This window comes from Sinocyclocheilus grahami, unplaced genomic scaffold (assembly GCF_001515645.1).
Source record: "Sinocyclocheilus grahami isolate Dianchi unplaced genomic scaffold, SAMN03320097.WGS_v1.1 scaffold408.1, whole genome shotgun sequence".
Classification (NCBI taxonomy): Eukaryota; Metazoa; Chordata; class Actinopteri; order Cypriniformes; family Cyprinidae; genus Sinocyclocheilus; species Sinocyclocheilus grahami.
Window position 1 is genome coordinate 578881 of NW_015505587.1, and position 22113 is coordinate 600993.

A 22113-nucleotide genomic window follows, 5' to 3' on the forward strand; every position below is an offset into this window, starting at 1 on the left:
ATATATATATATACACACACACACACACATACATACACATACACACACACATGCATATATTTGCATGCCAAAGAGAGCCATATTTTAGTTTTCCATGAGCGTTTTGCTCACTTTCTCTGAGCCTTACACAGTTCGGTTTTGCTGCTGCGCCTTTAAGACACAAGCAACAGTGCCTTTCTCAGGATCTGCTCAAATGTTTTCGGGTTTGTAGTCATGTCAAATTGTTCTTAACGCCCCCATTCTTCAATACTGAATCATCAGGGAAACCGGGAAGAAACTCTAGCCACTCTTTTCTACCACTGGGATCCTTTGGAGAGATATGGAGAGTGGGAAACATTACACACAGAGTTTATCCTAAAAGATTAAGGATCATTTGACCAATTCTGATATAACCCCATTTAATCACTGGTTCTGAACCAGGGGGCCTCAGCAAAGACAAAACAAGCATTACCCAATCAATCAAACATATGAAAACTCTTGTTTTAATGCACCCATTTTTCTTTGAAGAACCATGGTTCCCATGGTCTAAAAACGTGCAAGGTAGCCTAATTTTGAGGTGTTATGTCTAAACCTGGAAAAGTCATGTAATATAATAAAATCCATGGCCATATGTTATAAATAAATATAACATTTGCAGATGAATGATGATGTCAATATAATTAATGATTTAAAAATTGGGTGGAGGGACTGTATTATTCAACGCACTGAAGAAGGCCTTGAGCCGAAACATTTGTGTTTTGTCCTGCTGGTGTTAAAATCTATAAAATAAAATAAAAAAAGACAAGTCAAAAGACGACTATTTTTGTGAGTGCGGATCATGGTTTTTTTCTGTTTATTCCAAGCTGTAAAATATTTTATTGGGTAGAAACTTAAAATAGATAAAAAAAGTAAATATTTTTTTATCCTTGATAATAAATATATATATAAAAAATAAATAAAATCGAACAACTGGCAAAATAATGCAGCCTTGGAATATTGGACAATGTGGGTCCTTTGGAATCAAAATGGCTGTGAACCGTTGCATTAAATGGAAGAAAATATTGGTTGAATAAGATTAATGTGTAAGCATCCAATTCATAAAGTGACCAAGGCTTTACAAAACCGGTGGAGGTCCAAGCTTTACCCAGTTGAAAGTTGAGATACTAATCACTGCTAATGAATCGGAATCCGACACCAACAATATGAAGTTACAAGAGGGGGAAGAAAAAAATAAAATATATATATATTTTTTAATAAATCTGCAAAAATGTCAACAATTCTGTGTTTTTCTGTCAAAATGGGGTGCTGTGTGTACATTGAGGAAAAAAAAATTAACAAATGATTTTAGCAAATGGCTGCAATATAACAGTGTGAAAAATTTAAGGGGGTCTGAATACTTTCCGTACCCACTGTATATGTATATATGAACTACTTGTGCATGTATGATCAGTCAAATCAATTAACTGTGGAAGCAACACTGTATAACAACAGAAGGAACCGTTCTTTCTTAATACAGCCGAGTTTAAAACTGCCCCAGTTCTGAAGTTTACCTACTAGACTAGGTTTTAAGACACATCGGAGACGCTCAAAAAAAGTGGGTCGTATTAGGTTGCAAGGTGGACAGAAATAAAGCTCTAAGGTCATGAATCATTCTGTCCAGTTCCTTTCACTTCCCCTAGAATTTAAGCAAAACCGCTACCCTTTGCAAGTCTCAGTCTACATGTCTTGGTAATGATATAGGACAAAACCTTTGTTTGCACATGAAATTATTCACACTGAAGTTATCTTATATCTGATACTAATGAATGTACCTCTGCAGAGATTCAGACATCCCAATTTGCACACTATTCTATACAATAGTGCGAGTAGGGCGTTCAGACTGAAAAATCCAGGTACTGCACTTCAAATACTTGATGATGCACTTTCAGAAAAAAAATGACCGAAAAAATGTGGTGTGGGATGTTGGAGACTTCAGTCATATATATGCTGGTTAACAAACTAACCTTATAAAATTCATATACTATTCAATAGAATACATAATAAAACTGTATGAATATTGTATGCCATTTGTGGAACAACTAGAGTCTATCCTCCCATGCCAGGTCAGAAACACAAGCATAAACAAATACAAACAAACGACACGGTCAGAAAAGGCTGAAAAAACAGAAGGTGATATTTTGTCTTAATATTTGTTTGTTCAAAATCTAGACCTCAGCTATTTCTGCCAACAGCCTTATCCTATACAGTATATAGGCTTCTAAAAGAAGGGATACATGAGAAATTACTGCATTGTCACCGATTTTCAGCACTTGTCTCCATTTCCACCATAAGTTGAGGTCACAGGATCAATTCCCAGATGCTAGCTTTTGATTTAGTCTATAACTCAAAGAGTCCACACATCAATGGCCGGATTAAGAAAATGGACAAAATAAGGCCGGCTATAAAACTCTTTCCTATCAACAAACCTGCAAATCAACCATCGCAAACTGAAACAAAAGGACAGAAAGAAAAAAAAAAAAACTCTTGGTGTGTCCTGAAGTTTGACTTTGCGAACCTTTGGATTGTTGAAAATGCATGGGTTTTGTTGTATATATATCTTTACCAAACTACACTATTGCCACATAACAGTGTTGTTGTTTGCTTGCTACAGCAAGGAAAAATAAAAGCCAGACGATGGTTATGATCAGGCCTGGACATCAATGTGAAACTGAATTCCACCATTAACATGAACCTGTGATTGCGAAAACCACAATGCTTGAATTGGAGCCAAAGATTCTTTAAGAAATTTGTACCTCTTCCCAGACGGTGACTCGTTTCGTAACAGACGATGGGTGTGTGATTTATGAAACCTTAAATCATGCACTAATAAACACTGTCAGCACTTACATATGCGGTTTTGTGTGCAGTCAGCTTTCAGATCACGTTTATGACATACTTACGCAAGTAGCCGCATCTACAGGTGCATCTCAATAAATTAGAATGTCGTGGAAAAGTTCATTTATTTCAGTAATTCAACTCAAATTGTGAAACTCGACAACAGTCCAGGTCTTCTCCTTAGCCCAGGTAAGACGCCGTCTGTGGTTCAGGAGTGGCTTAACAAGAGGAATACGACAACTGTAGCCAAATTCCTTGACACGTCTGTGTGTGGTGGCTCTTGATGCCTTGACCCCAGCCTCAGTCCATTCCTTGTGAAGTTCACTCAAATTCTTGAATCGATTTTGCTTGACAATCCTCATAAGGCTGCGGTTCTCTCGGTTGGTTGTGCATCTTTTTCTGCCACACTTTTTCCTTCCACTCAACTTTCTGTTAACATGCTTGGATACAGCACTCTGTGAACAGCCAGCTTCTTTGGCAATGAATGTTTGTGGCTTACCCTCCTTGTGAAGGGTGTCAATGATTGTCTTCTGGACAACTGTCAGATCAGCAGTCTTCCCCATGATTGTGTAGCCTAGTGAACCAAACTGAGAGACCATTTTGAAGGCTCAGGAAACCTTTGCAGGTGTTTTGAGTTGATTAGCTGATTGGCATGTCACCATAGTCTAATTTGTTGAGATAGTGAATTGGTGGGGTTTTGTTAAATGTGAGCCAAAATCATCACAATTAAAAGAACCAAAGACTTAAACTACTTCAGTCTGTGTGCACTGAATTTATTTAATACACGAGTTTCACAATTTGAGTTGAATTACTGAAATAAATGAACTTTTCCACGACATTCTAATTTATTGAGATGCACCTGTTTGTCTTCCCTTGATATTGAGTTGGGTAGGAAGTGAGAGGTCGTCATCATCTCACCTCCAGACACTGGGGCATCCATGAAAACAGCTCCCAGTTTCTCTGCGGCAACTGCCATTTCCTTGGAGACAGCTGGATCAATAGTGCTGGAATCAATGAGTAGGGATCCCTTCTTCACTCTCCTGTTGTAAAGTAAAGATATCAGTATACAAGATCTGTCCAGTGCAGGGTACATGTGTCTTTAAAGTTTTAAACATTTCCCACCACAATTAAATTAGCCAAAATTCCACTTAATCTTTTATTAAAACCTCTCAAAATAAGTTTGCTAATTAAACTTATGTTCAAATGCTGTGTTTTGCGAAAATCTTAAAGACTATTTAGCCTGTACAGGAAGGACATCCTTACTTCAGGATGCCATTTGGGCCTGTATACACATCTATAACATTGGGGCTGGAGGGAAGCATTGTGACGATGCGATCTGCTTTGTCTGCCACATCCGCAGGGCTGTCCAGGATCTGAGAACAGGGCAAAAACAGAGAGTACTTCTAATTCAAGCAATGTGGGAAGAGAAAAAAAAAAAATATATATATATATATCTCACTCAAATAAAAGGTTTCTATATACTGACAGACTAAAATAATATAAATAATAATAAAGACAATAGAATCAGGCAAAGGTTTTTATAATTGCATATGCAACAATATGTCCTTCTCTGTACATCTGAGAACAGAGCAAGAACAGTCAAGTCATTGCAAGGCAAGCAATGTGAAAAAAAAAAAAAAATAATAATTCAAACAAAGTCTATACCAGGGCTGCCCAAACTCGGTCCTGGAGGGCCGGTGCACTGCAGAGTTTAGCTCCAACTTGCCTCAACACACTTGCCTTTAAGTTTCTAGTATGCCTAGTAAGAGCTTGATTAGCTGGTTCAGGTGTGTTTAATTGGGATTTGAGCTAAACTCTTCAGGACACCGGCCCTCCAGGACCGATTTTGGGCAGCCCTGGTCTATACTGTGAAAATAAAACTAAAATTAAATCAATCATACAAAGCATGTACATCACGTTGTTTGATGCGAGTCAGATGTGACCAAGTTTTATGTCCATTGTCCTGACCTGAGCTCCTAGCTCCCGCAGCTCTTTACAGGACTCTGGAAATACATCTGAGGCGATCACTGGATATCCATGTTTCATGAGGTTCTTTGCCATTGGGTTTCCCATGTTCCCCAGGCCAATGAAGCCCACTTGGGTTTTAGAGGCCATGGACCTGACGGAGACTAAAAAGAGACATGAATGATCTAATCAGTGTCAAATTTGGAATTTCACATTGGATATTTCAACATGTAACCCATGACTGTTGCAGATTAAAATAATGAAAGCACGAGGTGTCTGAGAATAGATCCTGTTAAGTCTGTGCATGTTGACCTAGAGGCAGATACGTGCAAAAACACTAGATATTATATTAATACATAAAAATAACACCATTAAAAACGGATCAAATTCTTGTTTGCTTTTTAAGTCTGAATAATGCTTCATCCTTTTACGATTGCAATCTGGTTACATGATCTTGATTTATCAAGACATATTACATCTCACTCACAGATATATAGGAAAAGACATACAGTTGCAACAATTTAACAACTGTCCATCATTTATTTCAGTGGCGGCTGAGTCTGATCACAATTAGTATAATTGTCTTCTTGTGTTTCAGTGACTTATGCACTGCGACTTTAGCCTAACAGCTATTACCGAGAGCGCTGCCAGTGCATTGCATTATATCAGATGGTTGCTGTACGAAAAATATGCGTGGAAATGCACAGTAGTAAACAAAAACATAACAGTTTTACGATAACGGTGCGAAGACATTACCCTGCGCGGCGTTGACATGGTTATGACACTTTTCAGCTAGACACCGCGAGCCCCTTAATAGAGCGGCCATGCTGCTTCGCTCTTGACCTTCGACTTACAGTGACGCCATTGGATAACCGATGATTGACACATGCGCCTCCATACGTTTACTCGTCTCGGAACTCTTCCTCCAATGACATTCGAGGGAAGGCGGGACGTCCTTAAAACCTCATAACAGATCAATGGAAAAACAAAAATAACTTGTAGCTGCCCTTATTTAGTCTGTTGTTTAATTAATCTCAACAAACTATTCATTGTCTTTCATAAAACAATTATAATTAAATAAGTAATAAGTATTGCTTTTTATTTCTCCTCTTTCCTACTACTTGTTTCACTTCTGTTTCAGTTTTTTAATAACCATTTCTTACTATGTGTCAGTAAGTGGTTGCTATTTTAGCATGTGTGTTTGGCTCAGTGTTATTTTTTTTAGGATTACTGATAAACTAATGTAGTTTGATTTGTATTAGTTATCTTATTTTAGTTTTAGTTACAGTTGTAGTAATGTTGTCATTTGATTCGTTTTTTATTATGTCTGCATAGGCCTTTTGTTACGTTTCAGTTGTATTTAATTTGAGTTATTTCAGTACTTCAACATACAAAATTGAAATTATATATATATATATTGAATGTATTTATATATATGTATATGTGTGTGGCTGTACATACACACATGTAGTTGTTTTTTGGTGTTTGGCTTAGTGTTATGTTAGAATCATTATTATACTCGCACCTTTTGTTCTTTTAATATTTTGAATTGTTTTTAGCTTTATTTTTTTTGTTTTCATTTCAATGTTTAGTTTCGAAATGTTGTTGTATGCATGTGTCATTTTTATTTAATTTATTTTCTTAAATGCGTGTATATATATAATATTGATAGAGTTTTAGCTTTTAGTTTTAATGACTTTTTCTTATTCGTAAGTCGCTTTGGATAAAAGCGACTCGCAAACACTTACAAAATTCATCGTGTTTATGTCTTATAAATGTATATGCAAACATTTGTCTCATTTCACTACTCAACCTTAGGACATTTAACTCTTAGGGAACTTAATTTAAGTATAAAACTAGGCGAAATGGTTTCTAATGGTTAATTCAACAATATAAATATGTAGAGTTTGAGTGCATCATATGCTAATCATGTAAACCAATCTTTATTAGCATTATCATTATATAATGTCACATTTCTATTACAGAAATTACTCACAATTAGCACACGCAACTAATTGTGTTATCTTCATTTACACACACACAAATCGTTTGAATAAAACGTGAATCCAAGTGACAAAATACTAACCTTAAGACAAGTATAATATTCTGTATAATAATATCATACGTTAGTCTTAACTTGGTGAGTGTAAATTACGCGAAGATGAAAGCTCGCGTGAGTTGTTGCGGAAATGATGTGTGCTGTGCTGTGTTGTTGTTGTTATTGTGTTGTTCCGGGAAACCACTGACACGGACAGGGGGGGGGCGGTGTACTTGTGCCGAGACTAGAAAGTGCGTCAAGAACAGCGCTGGGGTTTTTTTGTGTGATACTTCAGCATGAGAATGAGGTATTGTGCCGTGTTTTTATTCACTTTTATTGTGTGTGTATATGCGTATAAGTCTTTCGTATCTACTGTGATGTTATGTTATTGACTTTTAATATCATTTTGAGCTCTGTTGTGGTGAAAGACAGATTGGTCGGGAGCATAAGGATTATTCCTTAACTATCGGCCTCACACTTTGACTTGATTTAGGATGGTGCACTTATAGAGAAATAAAGACTAGATAATATGTGGATTTGGGATGATTAAACACTTATTGAATGGCAAAAGCTAATAAGCTGTAATTGACTTGACATTATGGTTTGTTATTGTTTAGCAAGACGAGCTAAACCCTGCTAGCAAGCTACATCGCTACAACTAGCTTAGCTAATATTTGATGTATATTGACTATATTTGGTATAACCATATAAAACATATATACTATGCGGTGTGAAATATAATCGTTTGAACTTTTCCTCGTTAAAACATGATAAACACTCGGAAGTTGTTATAAGTGTAAGTGCTAGTAACTTCGGCCTATTAGCAAAATATTTATGTCTAGAAAATAAAGATGAAGGAAAAACTATATATATATTTTGACAGTGATTTATACATATAACTACTTATTTTGCGGCTAAATTATCTAGTCACATTTCTGTTTGTGTTGTGCAATTTTTAGAGAGACGACCTTTGGTCAGGTAAAATTGTGTCACGGAAGTTATAACTAGATAGCCGCAATACATGTAGTTTTGTTGTTACAGGGTTAAATGATTGTGTAAAGCATGAAAACGAAGCATTTTACAGTTCAAGTCAGTAAGACGCGTCATGTGTGACCTACCACTACTCGGACTTGGATAAAGGTCATCATATTTTGGATTTGAGATAGAGGGGGAAATGCTGAAATGTGCCGTGTGAAAACCCTTTATTTTTTTTTTGGACTGCTCAGCTGTTTCTGAAAGCGTGACGGAGTCTCTGTAGTGTTAGGAATGTCCTGCTCTGCCGCTGTACTCACAGCGCTCTTATCATACACAAGATTACGTTGTTTCTTTAAGTTAAAAAAAGGAAAAAATGAGCATTGTGAATTAATTTGTGTGACATTTTAGACAAGTATAAGAAAAGAAAAAGAAGGTTATGCACAGCATGTGTTCCTCAAATCATTTGCAATGCTTATTTACCCCATGCACGACAAACGCTCCGGTTATTTACATAACCTCGGTTCCCTTAGTAAGCGAACGAGCGTTGCATTAAAGGGGTCATATGATGCGATTTCAATTTTTCCTTTCTCTTTGGAGTGTTACAATCTCTTGGTGCTTAAAGAAGATCTGTAAAGTTGCAAAGACTAAAGTCTCAAATCCAAAGAGATATTCTTTATAAAAGTTAAGAGTCAACCACGCCTACCTAAAACGGCTCGTTCTAACACTCCTCGACATACCTACGTCACTATGTGGGAAGATTTGCATAACGCCGCCCAAATGTTCACGCAAAGAAAGAAGGCGTAACTTTTAGTCTCACTGTAGTATTGTTGACGCTGCAGCCATGTCGTGAAGGCGCTGTGTGCTTCGTTGTGAAAGCGAAACTACTTTGTTTGGTCTTCCAAAAGAGGACGATATCCGCTTCGTCATGCCTGTACTTGAGCCGTGCTGGTCGCTGAGGAAATACATCAACTTTGCACTGTGGATCGCTAGATCGGCTTTCACCGTGGACGAAGTGGAGTCCAGGGGGGGGATGGGTATTGTCACATGTGGTTGCCGCAAGCCCGCCCGCCACCGCTCACTCCAGCCATTCTCCGCTCACTCTAACCCGCCGGCCGTTCATCACTCTAGGCCTCCGGCCTCCGCTCACTCTAGCCCGCCGTGTGTGACGCCGTGTTTCGTTGTGAAAGCGAAATTACTTTGTTTGGCCTTCCAAAAGAGGACACGACTAGAAATCAGTGGTTAAGTTGTATTTACAACACTGTTCCAGAACAGTTCAACGCAAATATTCAGATGTGTGCAGCACATTTTATGGAGGACTGTTTCCTGGTAGAGTAGACTACAATGCCGGCTGTTATGACTCATAACAGGTAAGTTTTTTTTATATTTAAAGTATTTGCCACTGACGATTCAAACGCGAGTTTTGAGCAGTGTAGAGTAGCGTTTGTAGTTTGTCATTTCTCCAATCTCAAATGCAGACATGGTTTTATGTTTACGCGGCGCGATGCAATGCAACGCGTAAAAAGACAGTATAAGTCATTATAATCTGTAATTATGTCCCCACTGGATGCAACAAATGCCTCGTTTATAATGGTTTTTAATGTTTTTGTCTCGTCGCTCCGGCCGGGACAAGGCATCACAATATGGTAAGGAGCGTAACATTTCCGTCACACGCTTGAGATATTCGGCCAATCACAATGCACTGGATAGCTGGCCAATCAGAGCACACCTCGCTTTTTAGACTGAGCTTTGTCAAAATCGACGTGTTTCAGAAAGGCGGGGCATAGAGGAGAAACAATAGTGTACAGTATGTGGAAAAATAATGTGTTTTTTGAACCTTAAACCGCATAAACACATTTCATTACACCAAATACACAAAATAATGTTCTTTTTAGCAACATCATTGGACCCCTTTAAAGTGACAGCACTTTCTTAATGTTAATTAAACAACAAAAAACAAGGAAATTACTCACTGCTCTTGATTGAATAGCTTTTGTAACTTTAATAAGGATTAATCTTTAATTTATACAGTCAAAAATGCAATGTTATTTTACATTTGATTACTTTATTCAATTTCTGTACCTAAAAACTGTTAGACCTATTTTATTTGTATCTTTGCTCAGTTGTATTTATTTGTTCTATTGCTTGCAATTAGATTATTTGTTCTTATTTTCTTTATTTTTATTTGACAATATAGGCCTAGTCCTTTTTTTCTCTAAACATAGCACATACGAACCGTACCGAAACCGTGACTCTGAAACCGTGATACAAACCGAACCGTGAGTAACTTGAAAAGTTCCACCTCTACTTTAAAGAGTCTTTATTAAAAAACATGGATGACTTTAAGGGAGTTGAGAGATATGGGGAGAATTTGGAGTCAATCAGATAATCTCTTGCAACTTTAGAAATCACATCAAAACTTTAATTCATCAAAATTAATTAATAAATATGAATTGAACTAGTTCATAAATCAGTTGTAGTCTAATTTTCTTGGTATTTAAATGCAGTAGAAAAACAAAATGAACAAAAAAAAGTTTTATAACCTTATTACATGAAAACATTTTTGATGCCTCTAGTCTAGAGACAAAAAATAATGCTCTGTAATTATAATCCATAAATATTGCCTGACTTGAGTCATGAGGGCTTGCCATTTATCTTTAGTCTTCCTATTAATGCCACTAAGCTACCTCAAATGGCTCTTTAATCTTCCTTGTATTGTGATGTGCATTTTTTTTATTTCTTAAGCAGTCATGTACTAATAGAAATAATGTACACTCAGCTTGTCATTAATGCAAAAAGGTAAAAAGTGGGATAATGTACAGTCAGTACAGGCCCAGTTGTGTTTGTCTAAATCATTTTGCAATAATAACTGACACATTATTTCTAGTGTGAAACTGCTAATTGTGCAGAAAATATCAGAAGATTTAACAACATGTAATTAGTATGAAAATAAACAAACTAAGGTGTGTGTTCTGTAACAGGCAATGATTGTTTCATAATGTTACGTAAAGATATTCACCCTAGATTACTGTAGAAACTGACACAAAATATGTTCAGGTGTCTCTTTCACTTCTGTTTCACTTCTCTTATGGGTTCTGTATTCCCACAGACACAGCTGCTGATAGACAGATGGCTTTATACCTGGAGGGGACAGCAGCAAGCAGCACCATGGAAACGTCCAATTTTGCCCATGTTATCTTCCAGAATGTGGGGAAAAGTTACCTCCCTCACGCAGCATTAGAGTGTCATTACACCCTCACGCAGTTCATTAAACCACATCCCAAGGACTGGGTCGGCATATTCAAGGTGACACTCGCTTTCATTTGGTCTTTGTTTTATACCTTCTCTTTTCTGCCATGTTTTGTTCAATCCTTGGATATGAAGAGAAGTATAGCTTGTAACTTCACTTGGCTTGAATTTTTCTGTTTCTCATCTCATCACCATTCCACCTTCAGACATGGCACTTACATTTAAGAATTTATATAAATACATGTGTAATTAACTATAGTCAATGTAAGATGTTATTATATTAAAACAACTTCTAAGTAATGAGTTCCAGAAACTTTAAATACATTTAGGACGAAGGTGGATTGTATCAGTATTTCTGTGTCCTGTTGCTCAATAGACCTTAATCAGGTTAGATGCCATATTGAATTTAACACGGTTCAAAACGAGGCTGTGAGGGATATACTTACTAGTCTTTACAGTGGCACACTGTATAAAAGTACTAGATCATGTAATTTTCACAACTTTCAGTTTCAAATCTGTTTCTGAGGTGTTTGACAACAGAAAGACATTTCGTCAGCTAAACAGTTGGTATGTTGTTAAACAACTGCACAGCCTCATTTTCATTCCTGTTGAAATTCCTGTTGAAATTCCTGTTGAAGGCGCTACCCAGACAAATGTCGCACCCTGACTATTTCCACATTTTCCATGCACAGCGCTGCGCCAAAAGTTGCGGTGGCCACACAGCATTTAGTCTAGTCTGTCATTTAAACAATCAAAATTTTCAGTCAATAATGACTTTAGTTTCAGATATCATATGTCAACACAATGTTAACCTATTGGACTTTCCGGCCCTCCTTGTTTTACGTCAGATCTGTACTTTTTTTCACTTATTTCAGGACAATGCTCATGTCAGCCAAGTTGGTTTCCTACCATTTTTATAGGAATCATGTGTGATGTTACTGCAACCTTAATATCTTGATTCCATTTCCCATCTTCAGTTTCCACAGTGTGAAAATTACAAGGCCCTGATGTCATATTTGGCAGTGTAATGTTTGGGGAGTCGCCATTACTGCTGCTTAACATAATGTTGGATTTACTGCTGGTCACTTAAATATAGGCATGGGCCGGTATGAGATTTTGATGTATGATAACCTTAAGCAAAAATATCACAGTTTCACGGTATCACGGTATTGTTGTTACAGCTCTAAAATGTGTTATTTTTTAAATGACTTGGTTTTTCCCACTGAACACAATATATTTTATTTTTGAGAAACATACAGAATATTTGGAACAGTAGTATTTGTTTATTTTTCTTTGTTTCTGAAATGTTTGCTGAATTGTGGGCTGTCCTGCAGCTTTTTATGTGGATGGTTGATTTGCTGCTTGAGCTACTGCTGCTCTAAAAAGAAGAAAAATAAAGACTGACATCTTTATTTAACCTAAAACTGTAATTACAGTTATTTAATTTTAGTTATACAAGTCATATACATATCATTTATATCATTTCATATCATTTAGTTATATAATTTCATATCCATAATTTGATTTAATAATAACCCAATTTGAAGCAAAAACAGAATGTTCTGACTAGCTTTGTGAAATTATAGTACATGCCTGAACGAAACAAACAGTAGACGGGCTGAATGAGATGCAGATTCACTCTCTGACAGCAGGAGGCGCTTATGGAACAGCAGATAGAGCGTTTCCTTGGTTACCGCTGTAAACAAAGCAGCGCTGCGCTGAAACACTTGCTTTAATGTGAATTATACAGAGATGAGATGGAAAAGAAAATACCATCTAAACTTTTCTGAAGACAGTCAGTTCCCCTCAGAAACGCATTCATATAAACCCCGAAATCAATATTTCAGGATTTTCTTCCAATAGTTCGTGCATCATGAACAGTGAGTTATCTGCCTGCTACAGTATTTTTCTCTGTGCGTCCGTCTTCAGCGTCTCTGGCCTCTGTTAACGGCCGTTTACAGACTTCATATTTTCACATAAATGACATTTTGGAAAATGATTGTGTTGCAACGCAGATTGTGCAAGTCCAGAACAGAGATCGGCTGCGATAAAACCAAAAAATGTCCGGTTGCCGATCGTGTAAGTTCCAGGGGAAGCTCCTTCGGCCGTCATACACACATGACTGACTGCTGCACCAACAGGAGGTGGAGGGGTTGTGTTACTCTACACTGCACTCTACTTGAGGGATTCCTACACACCGCCAGTGACTTTGTCGCCGTGTGTCGCTAGACTCTGTACTGTGAAGACGCTTGTGGGCGTTCCTAGTGCTGTCGCTCTAATGTTATTGGTAGACTGCACGTCTGGATATATCTTTAGAAAATGCAATCACAAATAGGGTTGTAACGGTTCACAAAATTCACGGTTCGGTTCGATACGACACAGCGGTGTCACGGTTCGGTTCGGTACGGGGCTAATTTGTTATGTCGCAATGTTGGAAATATTTCTGTTTTATGAAGGCGAGCCAATGGATATCACACAGGCAACTTGCAAACTTTGCACAAGAGTTATGCTGGTGAACGTCTTAATCTCAGTCAATTCACTATATGCAGAAAGTGAAAATAAAAACAGACTGACGGAGCTTTCGGCATCTGACGCCACATTCTCTTTCAGAGACGACTCTACAACATATGCTGATAATGGTATATAGCAAACTGTTTTCATTTATTCCCTTAATATTTCTCTTGTGGCCCGTACATAGTGAAAAAAAATGAGAAGAAACGTATTTTGTGTTAAACAGGTTGTTATTTAAAGTGGGTGCTTGGAATAAAAGCTTTTTATTTCATCGATTTTTATCAATGACTGCAGTGTTAATATTTTAATTATAGGCATATAATTCATTGTAGACCTTAAAAGACCGTTTTTAAAAAACATTTTAATTGAGGAGTAGGCTAAATATCTTGTTATCCTCACAGCGCGTCAGTTATGTGGTAATTATTGTGGGGAAAATTAATTGCAATTTGAATTTAATACTAAAAGTAACTTCATAATAATAATAATAGGCCTAATAAAAATAAGAATGTAACAGGCCTACATTAATTGGAAATGCCAAATCCTCTGGGCTGCATGTCGCCAGGGGCTGGCGATGAGGTCGTTAGTGGGCGTTCTAACTACTGGCTGCCTAGTAACGTCGTTGTTGACAGCGAATCAGTTTTCTTGCAGCTAAATACAAACATATTGGAGGCAAAAGACTAAATATAATAATATAATATAATATAAATCCATACATAAACAAAAATGAATTAGAAACAGAGCCTACTCTTTTCCATCGCATATGTTTATCAAATGGCAAAAATGCAAACAGCATCACTGCCAGAGCTGAGAGGAGAACGATCACATGAGCTCCCGAAAGTCGCTCTTTATTTGCATAAAGTTTAAGGATTCTCAATTTTGTCGCGTTGCTGGACACGCCCCATCTGGTCGCCGTCACTCGTGTCGCCGGAAAATCGCCAGCTCTCCATTGAAATGAATGGGATTGTGTTGCTTTGTCGTTGCGTGTCGCTTGAAGTGTGAACGGGGCTTAAGTCTTTGAGGAGACATGAAAAACAGCGCTTACCACAGGAACGGTATAATGGGAAATGTTAGCGATTTTGAAATTCTCAAATCGCGGTATACCTTGAAACCGGTAATCGGCCCATGCCTACTTAAATATTTCCTGCTGTAAAAGATTTTCAGAACCAGATTTCACTCTAGTCTGACTCGGAGAGAGACTACTTTTTTGTAGGTATCATTTTGGAACGCATAACTGCTGCTGTTATATAGTGCAACCTAAATGTCCACTTGATGCACTAGATGCCAGTTCCAAAGTAGGCTATATAGACGGGTCACTTGTCTTGTCCCTGCAAGCCATTAGAATGATCACCTGCTGTGGTTTTTGAGGAAGATGTTTTTATGGAGAGCTCACTAGGAAATTAATCTTTTTAAAGAAATTAATTTGTTTAAAAGAAGAAGAAAATGTGTTGCAACTCCCTGAACTGATGGGGTATGCATGTCTTATTCAGGTTATTTGGGAAAATCTGTGAATCATATCCAGGAAAATCTCAGTCACAACTGGTTCCCCTTCTAACAAGGTTTTCATCAAGTGAACATGAACATTTACTACCGGCTTGTATAACAGAACACAGTTTGAGTATTTTGTGAAAGATCTTGGCAGTTTGCTTGGCAGAGAAAAAAAAAAAGAAAATATTACAACCTGCTTGTAGTTTGAAAATTCCACTATGTTGGCAGAAAGCGGTGTGTCATGCTGGAGTGTAGTTGAACGCGAGTGTGGTCATGACGGTGAGCACGGGAATGAAATATGTGGGTTGGCAGGATAAGTGGGGTGTTTTGGCTCCATCTGCTTTCTGGAGTTCCCCAGCTACTGCTGGATGGGAGAACATAAAACAAACTGCATTTACAGCATTATGGATGTGGACTGTACGGCAAGAGGAAATGAAAGGAACATCTGACTGCTGTAGGTTAGTGGAAGGGGAGTTGAGTGTAGTCACTGTCAGGGTTTAGTGTCTGGGTTCGGATCCGACCAGATCAAAGTGGTGTTTTAGAACTTTTTACTTTGCATGGGATATAGTGAGTCTGATGAAGCTGTTTTACGGCTGGCTGTCAGGAGGGCTTTTGCTTCTCAGCAGCTCTGTCACATTGTGGCCAGTGTTCTTGATTAAAAGGGACAAAAACCCCCTGTGAGAAACAGGTACAATTTTCAAATTCTTGGAAGGTGGGTTTAAATCTCCATAGTCCTCAGACCAGAGTTGATTGAAGTCACCAGTTCTGTTCTGATTGACTAAGTTTGTAAGATTCATGCCATTAAATCTTTCAAAGATATTTAAAGTCCCCCGTAGTCAAAAATGTTATTCTTTAAAACTCATCTTTGATCATCAAAATGACATATTTAAATGTTTTTTCTTGTGAAAATAATTTTCTCATGCCTTAAAATAGCTTGAATGCAACTCCGAACCCAAGTTCGCTTCAGCTTGAGGTCACGAACAGATGGCCGGACATTCTCCTTCAGGATTTTTTTGGTAAACCGCAGAATTCATGGTTCCATTTATCACAGCAAGTCTTCCAGGTCCTGAAGCAGCAAAACAGCCCCAGACCATCACACTACCACCACCATATTTTACTGTTGGTATGATGTTCTTTTTCTGAAATGCAGTGTTACTTTTACGCCAGACGTAATGGGACACACACCTTCCAAAAAGTTCAACTTTTGTCTCGTCAGTCCACAGAGTATTTTCCCAAAAGTCTGGGGGATCATCAAGATGTTTTCTGGCAAACCTGAGAGGAGCCTTTATTTATTTCGTTTTGCTCAGCAACGGTTTTCGTCTTGGAACTCTGCCATGCAGACCATTTTTGCCCAGTCTCTTTCTTATGGTGGAGTCATGAACACTGACCTTAACTGAGGCAAGTGAGGCCTGCAGTTCTTTGGATGTTGTTGTGGGGTCTTTTGTGACCTCTTGGATGAGTCGTCGCTGTGCTCTTGGGGTAATTTTGGTCGGCCGGCCACTCCTGGGAAGGTTCTCCACTGTTCCATGTTTTTGCCATTTGTGAATAATGGCTCTTACTGTGGTCCGCTGGAGTCCCAAAGCTTTAGAAATGGCTTTATAACCTTTTCCAGACTGATAGATCTCAATTACTTTCTTTCTCATTTGTTTCTGAATTTCTTTGGATCTCAGCATGATGTCTAGCTTTTGAGGATCTTTTGGTCTACTTCACTTTGTCAGGCAGGTCCTATTTAAGAGATTTCTTGATTGCGAACAGGTGTGGCAGTAATCAGGCCTGGGTGTGGCTACAGAAAGTTAACTCAGGTGTGATAAACCACAGTTTTAACAGGGGGGCAAACACTTCTTCACACAGGGCCATGTAGTTTTGGATTTTGTTTTCCCTTAATAATAAAAACCTTCATTTAAAAACTGCATGTTGTGTTTACTTGTTATCTTTGACTAATATTTAAATTTGTTAGATGATCTGAAACATTAAAGTGTGACAAACATGCAAAAAAATAAGAAATCAGGAAGGGGGCCAACACTTTTTCACACCACTGTATATATACACCTTGCTACGTGTACTGCGTTAGGCTAACCAAGACTTGTCATTTGCACTTATATATTGTTGCTCTTTTGTTAGTTTTGACTGCTTTTATTGTCCTCATTTGTAAGTGGCGCTGCGACCTGCCGCTGCCAAGATTTGCGCTTGCTCTCTCTCTGTAAGCAAGGAGACTGATGGCTAACTTTGTGAGGGTAACATTATCTGTTTGCGCTGGTTCGTACATGGATAATGACTGATAAAACAATTTTTACTAGCGGACAACTACAGTGGATACTGTAACATTCATTAAATTTACTTACTTGATGATGTTGTGTCCTCAAAATGCCTTGAAGACTCAAATGCAGCCAAGTTTGTGATTCCAAATCGCGCCCGCGATCATATGCGTGTGGATGTCAATGCGGGAGAGGTGTATTGTATAAAAGCATATTAAAAACACCACATAGACAAATAAACAACATAAAAAAACTTGACTTTAAAGTTTTGTTCAAGTAGTAAAAAAAACAAGATATCCTTGAGAACAAAGTGGTATGTTGTGTTCAGGTACCTAGGTACCCAGGGCTGTATATTAATATGGATTTCCTGATTCAGTTCAATTCTGATTCACAAGCTGTAAAATTAATTGTATCCAATTTGTATTTAATTTGATTAAATTCAGAATAACTGAATAGACATTCAATTACAATGTTTATTTTGTTTACATGTGGAAAGACTTTATATCGATAGTAAAATATCTGGCTTTTAAGGGATAGTTTAAGGGATAGTCTCCCTCTACTTGTTCCAAACCTGTATGCCTGTAGTTTCTTTCTTCTGCTGAACACAAAAGAAGATTTTTTTGAAGAATGTTGGTATCCAAACCGTTGACGGTAGCTATTGTCCTCGGCCATGTTATTTTTTTTCTTCCATACTATGGAAATCAATGACTACCAGCAACTGTTTGGTTACCAACATTCTTTAAAAAATTCTTCTATTGTGTTCAACAGACAAAATAAATTCATACAGGTTTGGAACAACTTGACAGTGATTAAATGATGACGATTTGTAATTTTTTGGTTCAACTATCGCTTTAAGAGGCTTTGAGTTTACCAGGGAAACTAGCTCCTACTTCTGAGTTGGGCAATCGTTATTATTATATGTTATGTAGGAAAAATAATAAAAAAATATTTTATCATGATTATTACGTTACTTATTTATGCATGGTATCTTATAAAAAACATTTATTTTGCATAAAGAAACTGTGAAAGGTTAGTGATTAATTTACATCTTAATTTGTTGTTTAGAAGCTCATTCATAAGTAGTATTATTGAAGTATGGCACAGAAAATGAAGAGAATTCTTCTTTTTTGACATTTATGTACTCGAAACTCATAAGTCTGGTATTTCCAACTTCACTTTAAGGCCACATTATAGATCTTCTGAGAAAATAGATGTAATTCACAAAGTTAAACTCCCTCATTACATAGAGGAATGGCAGTTGGTCCTTGAGTAAAATGGTTCTACATAATTGTTCTTACTGCCCAATTGCAATCTTTGTTTATGTTCTGAATTATGATGGAATTAACATCGTTATCTAGTCTGTCATACAGTTAGATCGCAGTATCTTCGTATACCCTGAAGGGAAGGCAAGTTCCTCCAAACAGAGTTGACTGACTGACGTGCATTTGTCTGCACCCAAATCCACAGAATAACCTCTGGCAATGAAGGGCACATGATCATAAATCTCAACATGGCTCTGTCTGTGTTGACAGACAAAAGGCTGCCGCGCCAAACACCAGAAAATTGCAAGACCTGTTCCATGAGTCACTTGCCTGGAGCATCAGGTAGTCGCAAGGCTATTATTGCCACCTAGTGTTCAGGAGATTAACTTATCATACCTGAACACCAACTTTATGAAAGGAAAGCCTGGGTACATTTCTTGGAACCAGGAAATCTTAATATAGTGTAAATGTGATTTAAACAATGGAAAACTCTAAATACTTCCCCCTCTTAGTCACCATTATCTGAGCCATAGCACTGTCTGTCATGACTTAAGATGTCATTAGATGTGTAGGGATGTTTTAAAACGTCTAAAGGAGAAATGCACTTAGCATCATTGAATTTGCCTTTTGCCTATTGCTTCTTGTTTGAGCAGGCATGCTGCCTGTGGCTCTCTTATGAAGTTGGAATGGTTACAGAGAGAGTCTAGTTGAAACACTTTGTCATGTTGGATTGTCAGAACATGCCGTCAGACTCACTGCAGAGAAGGTGAACACTGCTTTATAATTATCCTGTCAGCGCAGTAGTTGTTCTCTGTACTGCATCCTGATATATAGACTCGCTGTACCCAATGCTGCATGTAGTTAGCACAGACAGAGTCATGGGCCAAGTCTGTGCGTCATTGCGATTCAGGGAATTAGGTACTTTCTCACAAACACTGGGATGCTCTGTTGTTCTCTGTAGAGTTTTATTCATTTGTTATGTGCTGTAGTTCCAGAAAGTGTTTGCACACTTAAAACAAACTTAAGATTGTAATTGCATTAGGTTGAAAATATTAAACCACATGGTGTCCATAAACAACGGTTTACTTAAAAAAAATCAATAAAAAAATGCTTTTATAAAATAAAAATAAAAAACTAATATATAAAGAACAATCATAAATGTGTGTTTGAGCGCCGAAACCTTTAGTATCTGTGGCATCAATGTAAACATAACTTCATCAGATATGTCACAGTTTGTTAACAATGATACTGTTGGAGAAATTAGTGTGTGTACAGCAAATGATAATGAAGAAATCTCAGCATGTACATCAAATCAAAGAGAAAGTATTAGTAGCATTCGTCGATCATATATATATATATATACACACACACACTCTCTCTCTCTCTCTCACACACACAAACACACATTTATTATTGTTCTTTATATAATCGTTTTTTAAATGTTTTATAAAAGTATTTTTAAAAAGTAAATAATTGAAATAATTAAACTTAAAAAATAAAATGATACTTACAAATAAAAATAAAACATGCTGTTATTACAACTCTGAAGTGTATTTTTCAAATACATGATAAAAGTTTCAGCAATTATTGTGATATGAAAATGTGCTGCTTCACATGCCTTATTGTTTATATTATATATTATATATAATTGGCACATAGTTTTATATATAATGCAATGGCATTACATTTTTGTACATTTTGTGTGTGTGTTGAGTATCCAAAGACACTTTGAGGACATTTTATATACAATTTAATTTTTTGCTTTATTCATTAGGTTTATCTTTGTCCTTGTGGTAATATAATATAATATAATATAATATAATATAATAATTAATATAATATAATGTTTTATAGTATATTTGTTTTTGTAGTTATATTAAGTGTGATTACTAATAACAATGACTTTTTTGCTGAAAGATTATTTTTATGTTTTTCTATTCTGTTTTCCCCCTGCCAAAATAGTTATCCAGTAAATTAAAGTAGGCTAATCATTCTTATTAATCACTGTCCTCAGTCTAATTATTATTATTTTTTAGTCTATATTTGTTTGTGCATTGTCCATTATTCTTAAATGCAGCTGGAGCTGCTCTCATCCTGACGGATCTAGTGTAGTTTCTCATGCCATTTTTGTTCTCATCCATATTTTCTCCTTTTGGTTACCGTTTCCTCCGCAGACCTAAATGAGAGACACATAGGGGCTTAATTTCCGCCCTGCTTCACCCCAAACGTCTCTAATGAGTGGAGTTTGGTCCAGCCAGTAATGACACTCCGTATGGGCCATGCCTTTAATGGCTTCCTGCTCTTTACAGCTCCAGCACCTCGGGCAACTTTCTTGTACAGTAAGGGGATTTCTGCAACACTAATGGTATTGTGGACAGAGGACAGCTGTATGGTTTGAACAAACAAGCCACACAACTTTCTAACATGACTGAGGTGTAGTGAGTTTGCATTTTTTACTGTGTGTGTATCTGTGGGTTACTTCCAGGATACTATAGAGTTCCCACATAGATGCCGATAGCAGGTACTAGGCTTGCGCGTTTGCATGTTCACGAACACAGTCAGCCCGATGTGAGTCTGATTTTGTTTGACAGTTTTATGACAGAGGGCTGAAATTATAGATGTATTTTCTGTACTCCCCCTCATCAACCATCAGTTAACAACACATAAAATTCATATAATTACATCTTGGTTTCCATTCTGAAGTATGTATAAAATTTTCACCTATTTTCTTCTTCCTGTTAAGGCTGAGTTGTAGCCGCGCTCCCTCAACTGAACATATTCACAAGGCTTTGGCGAGAAACACGTGGCAGGCAGGCTGAGTTTCACTTGCCCCCGTAAAACGCAGTCGAGTCCATGTTTTAATGCTCTCACCTCAAAGGCTTTCTACTAGGCCTCATGGAGATGAGAAAAATAGAATTTTTGCAAATAATTTTTAGCAAAAAAAAAAAAGGAATTTTGCATCATGACAGCCTGACGAAGCATTTACAGTTTTCCTATTAGTGTATGTGGGAGAATTCACACACACACTTCATACTTTATAGCTTCAGATTTGTCAAAAGCTGCACCATTTATGTATGTATTTATTTATTTATTTGTATTTTTTTTTATGCGTTTTGATTTTAGAGGCATGTGAATAAAAGTTTTTTAATATATTGTTATAATATATAATGTTTTATTACAGTTTAATTATATAGTTTTCTTATACACTACCAATCAAAAGTTTGGAGATTTTTAGTGCTTTTAAAATAAGTTTTTTACACTCACCAAGACTGCATTTATTTGATTTAAATTATATTTTAAAATGAAAAAAGGAAACTGTTATTTTAATTGTAATAATATTTTACAATATTACTTTTTTACTGTATTTTTTTTTAATGAAATAAATTCAGCCTTGGTCAGTATAAAAGACTTTGACCAGAAGTGTATATAGTAAAATTACATATATGTGTTATGTTAAATGTTTATATGGATAGTGGTTATATTGATTTATTATAAAAGTACTAAATAAAAATGTATCTACTGT

The 22113-nt window shown here is 36.9% G+C and overlaps 2 protein-coding genes across 10 annotated transcripts in view; one reads left to right on the forward strand and one right to left on the reverse strand.

Annotated features, from left to right (window-relative positions):
- The window catches only part of LOC107550829 (3-hydroxyisobutyrate dehydrogenase, mitochondrial-like), a 10262-nt gene extending 4563 nt beyond the window's left edge, over positions 1–5699 (reverse strand). Inside the window, exons 1-4 of one of the 2 annotated variants that reach the window (XM_016232215.1) lie at positions 5575–5699; positions 4822–4982; positions 4117–4226; positions 3772–3893 (exon numbers count right to left, since the gene is read on the reverse strand). In XM_016232215.1, coding sequence (XP_016087701.1) covers positions 3772–3893; positions 4117–4226; positions 4822–4982; positions 5575–5644 — 463 coding nt within the window. In that variant the 5' untranslated portion in view covers positions 5645–5699. The other variant, XM_016232216.1, reaches the window with a different exon arrangement.
- A 1342-nt stretch (positions 5700–7041) lies between these two features.
- The window catches only part of LOC107550830 (tax1-binding protein 1 homolog B), a 32564-nt gene continuing 17492 nt past the window's right edge, over positions 7042–22113 (forward strand). For 4 of the 8 annotated variants that reach the window (XM_016232217.1, XM_016232219.1, XM_016232220.1 and 1 more), the window contains exons 1-2: positions 7043–7163; positions 10938–11134. In XM_016232217.1, coding sequence (XP_016087703.1) covers positions 10958–11134 — 177 coding nt within the window. In that variant the 5' untranslated portion in view covers positions 7043–7163; positions 10938–10957. Of the gene's footprint in view, positions 7164–10084; positions 10108–10937; positions 11135–22113 lie in introns of those variants that run through there. The other 4 variants (XM_016232223.1, XM_016232222.1, XM_016232225.1 and 1 more) reach the window with 2 other exon arrangements.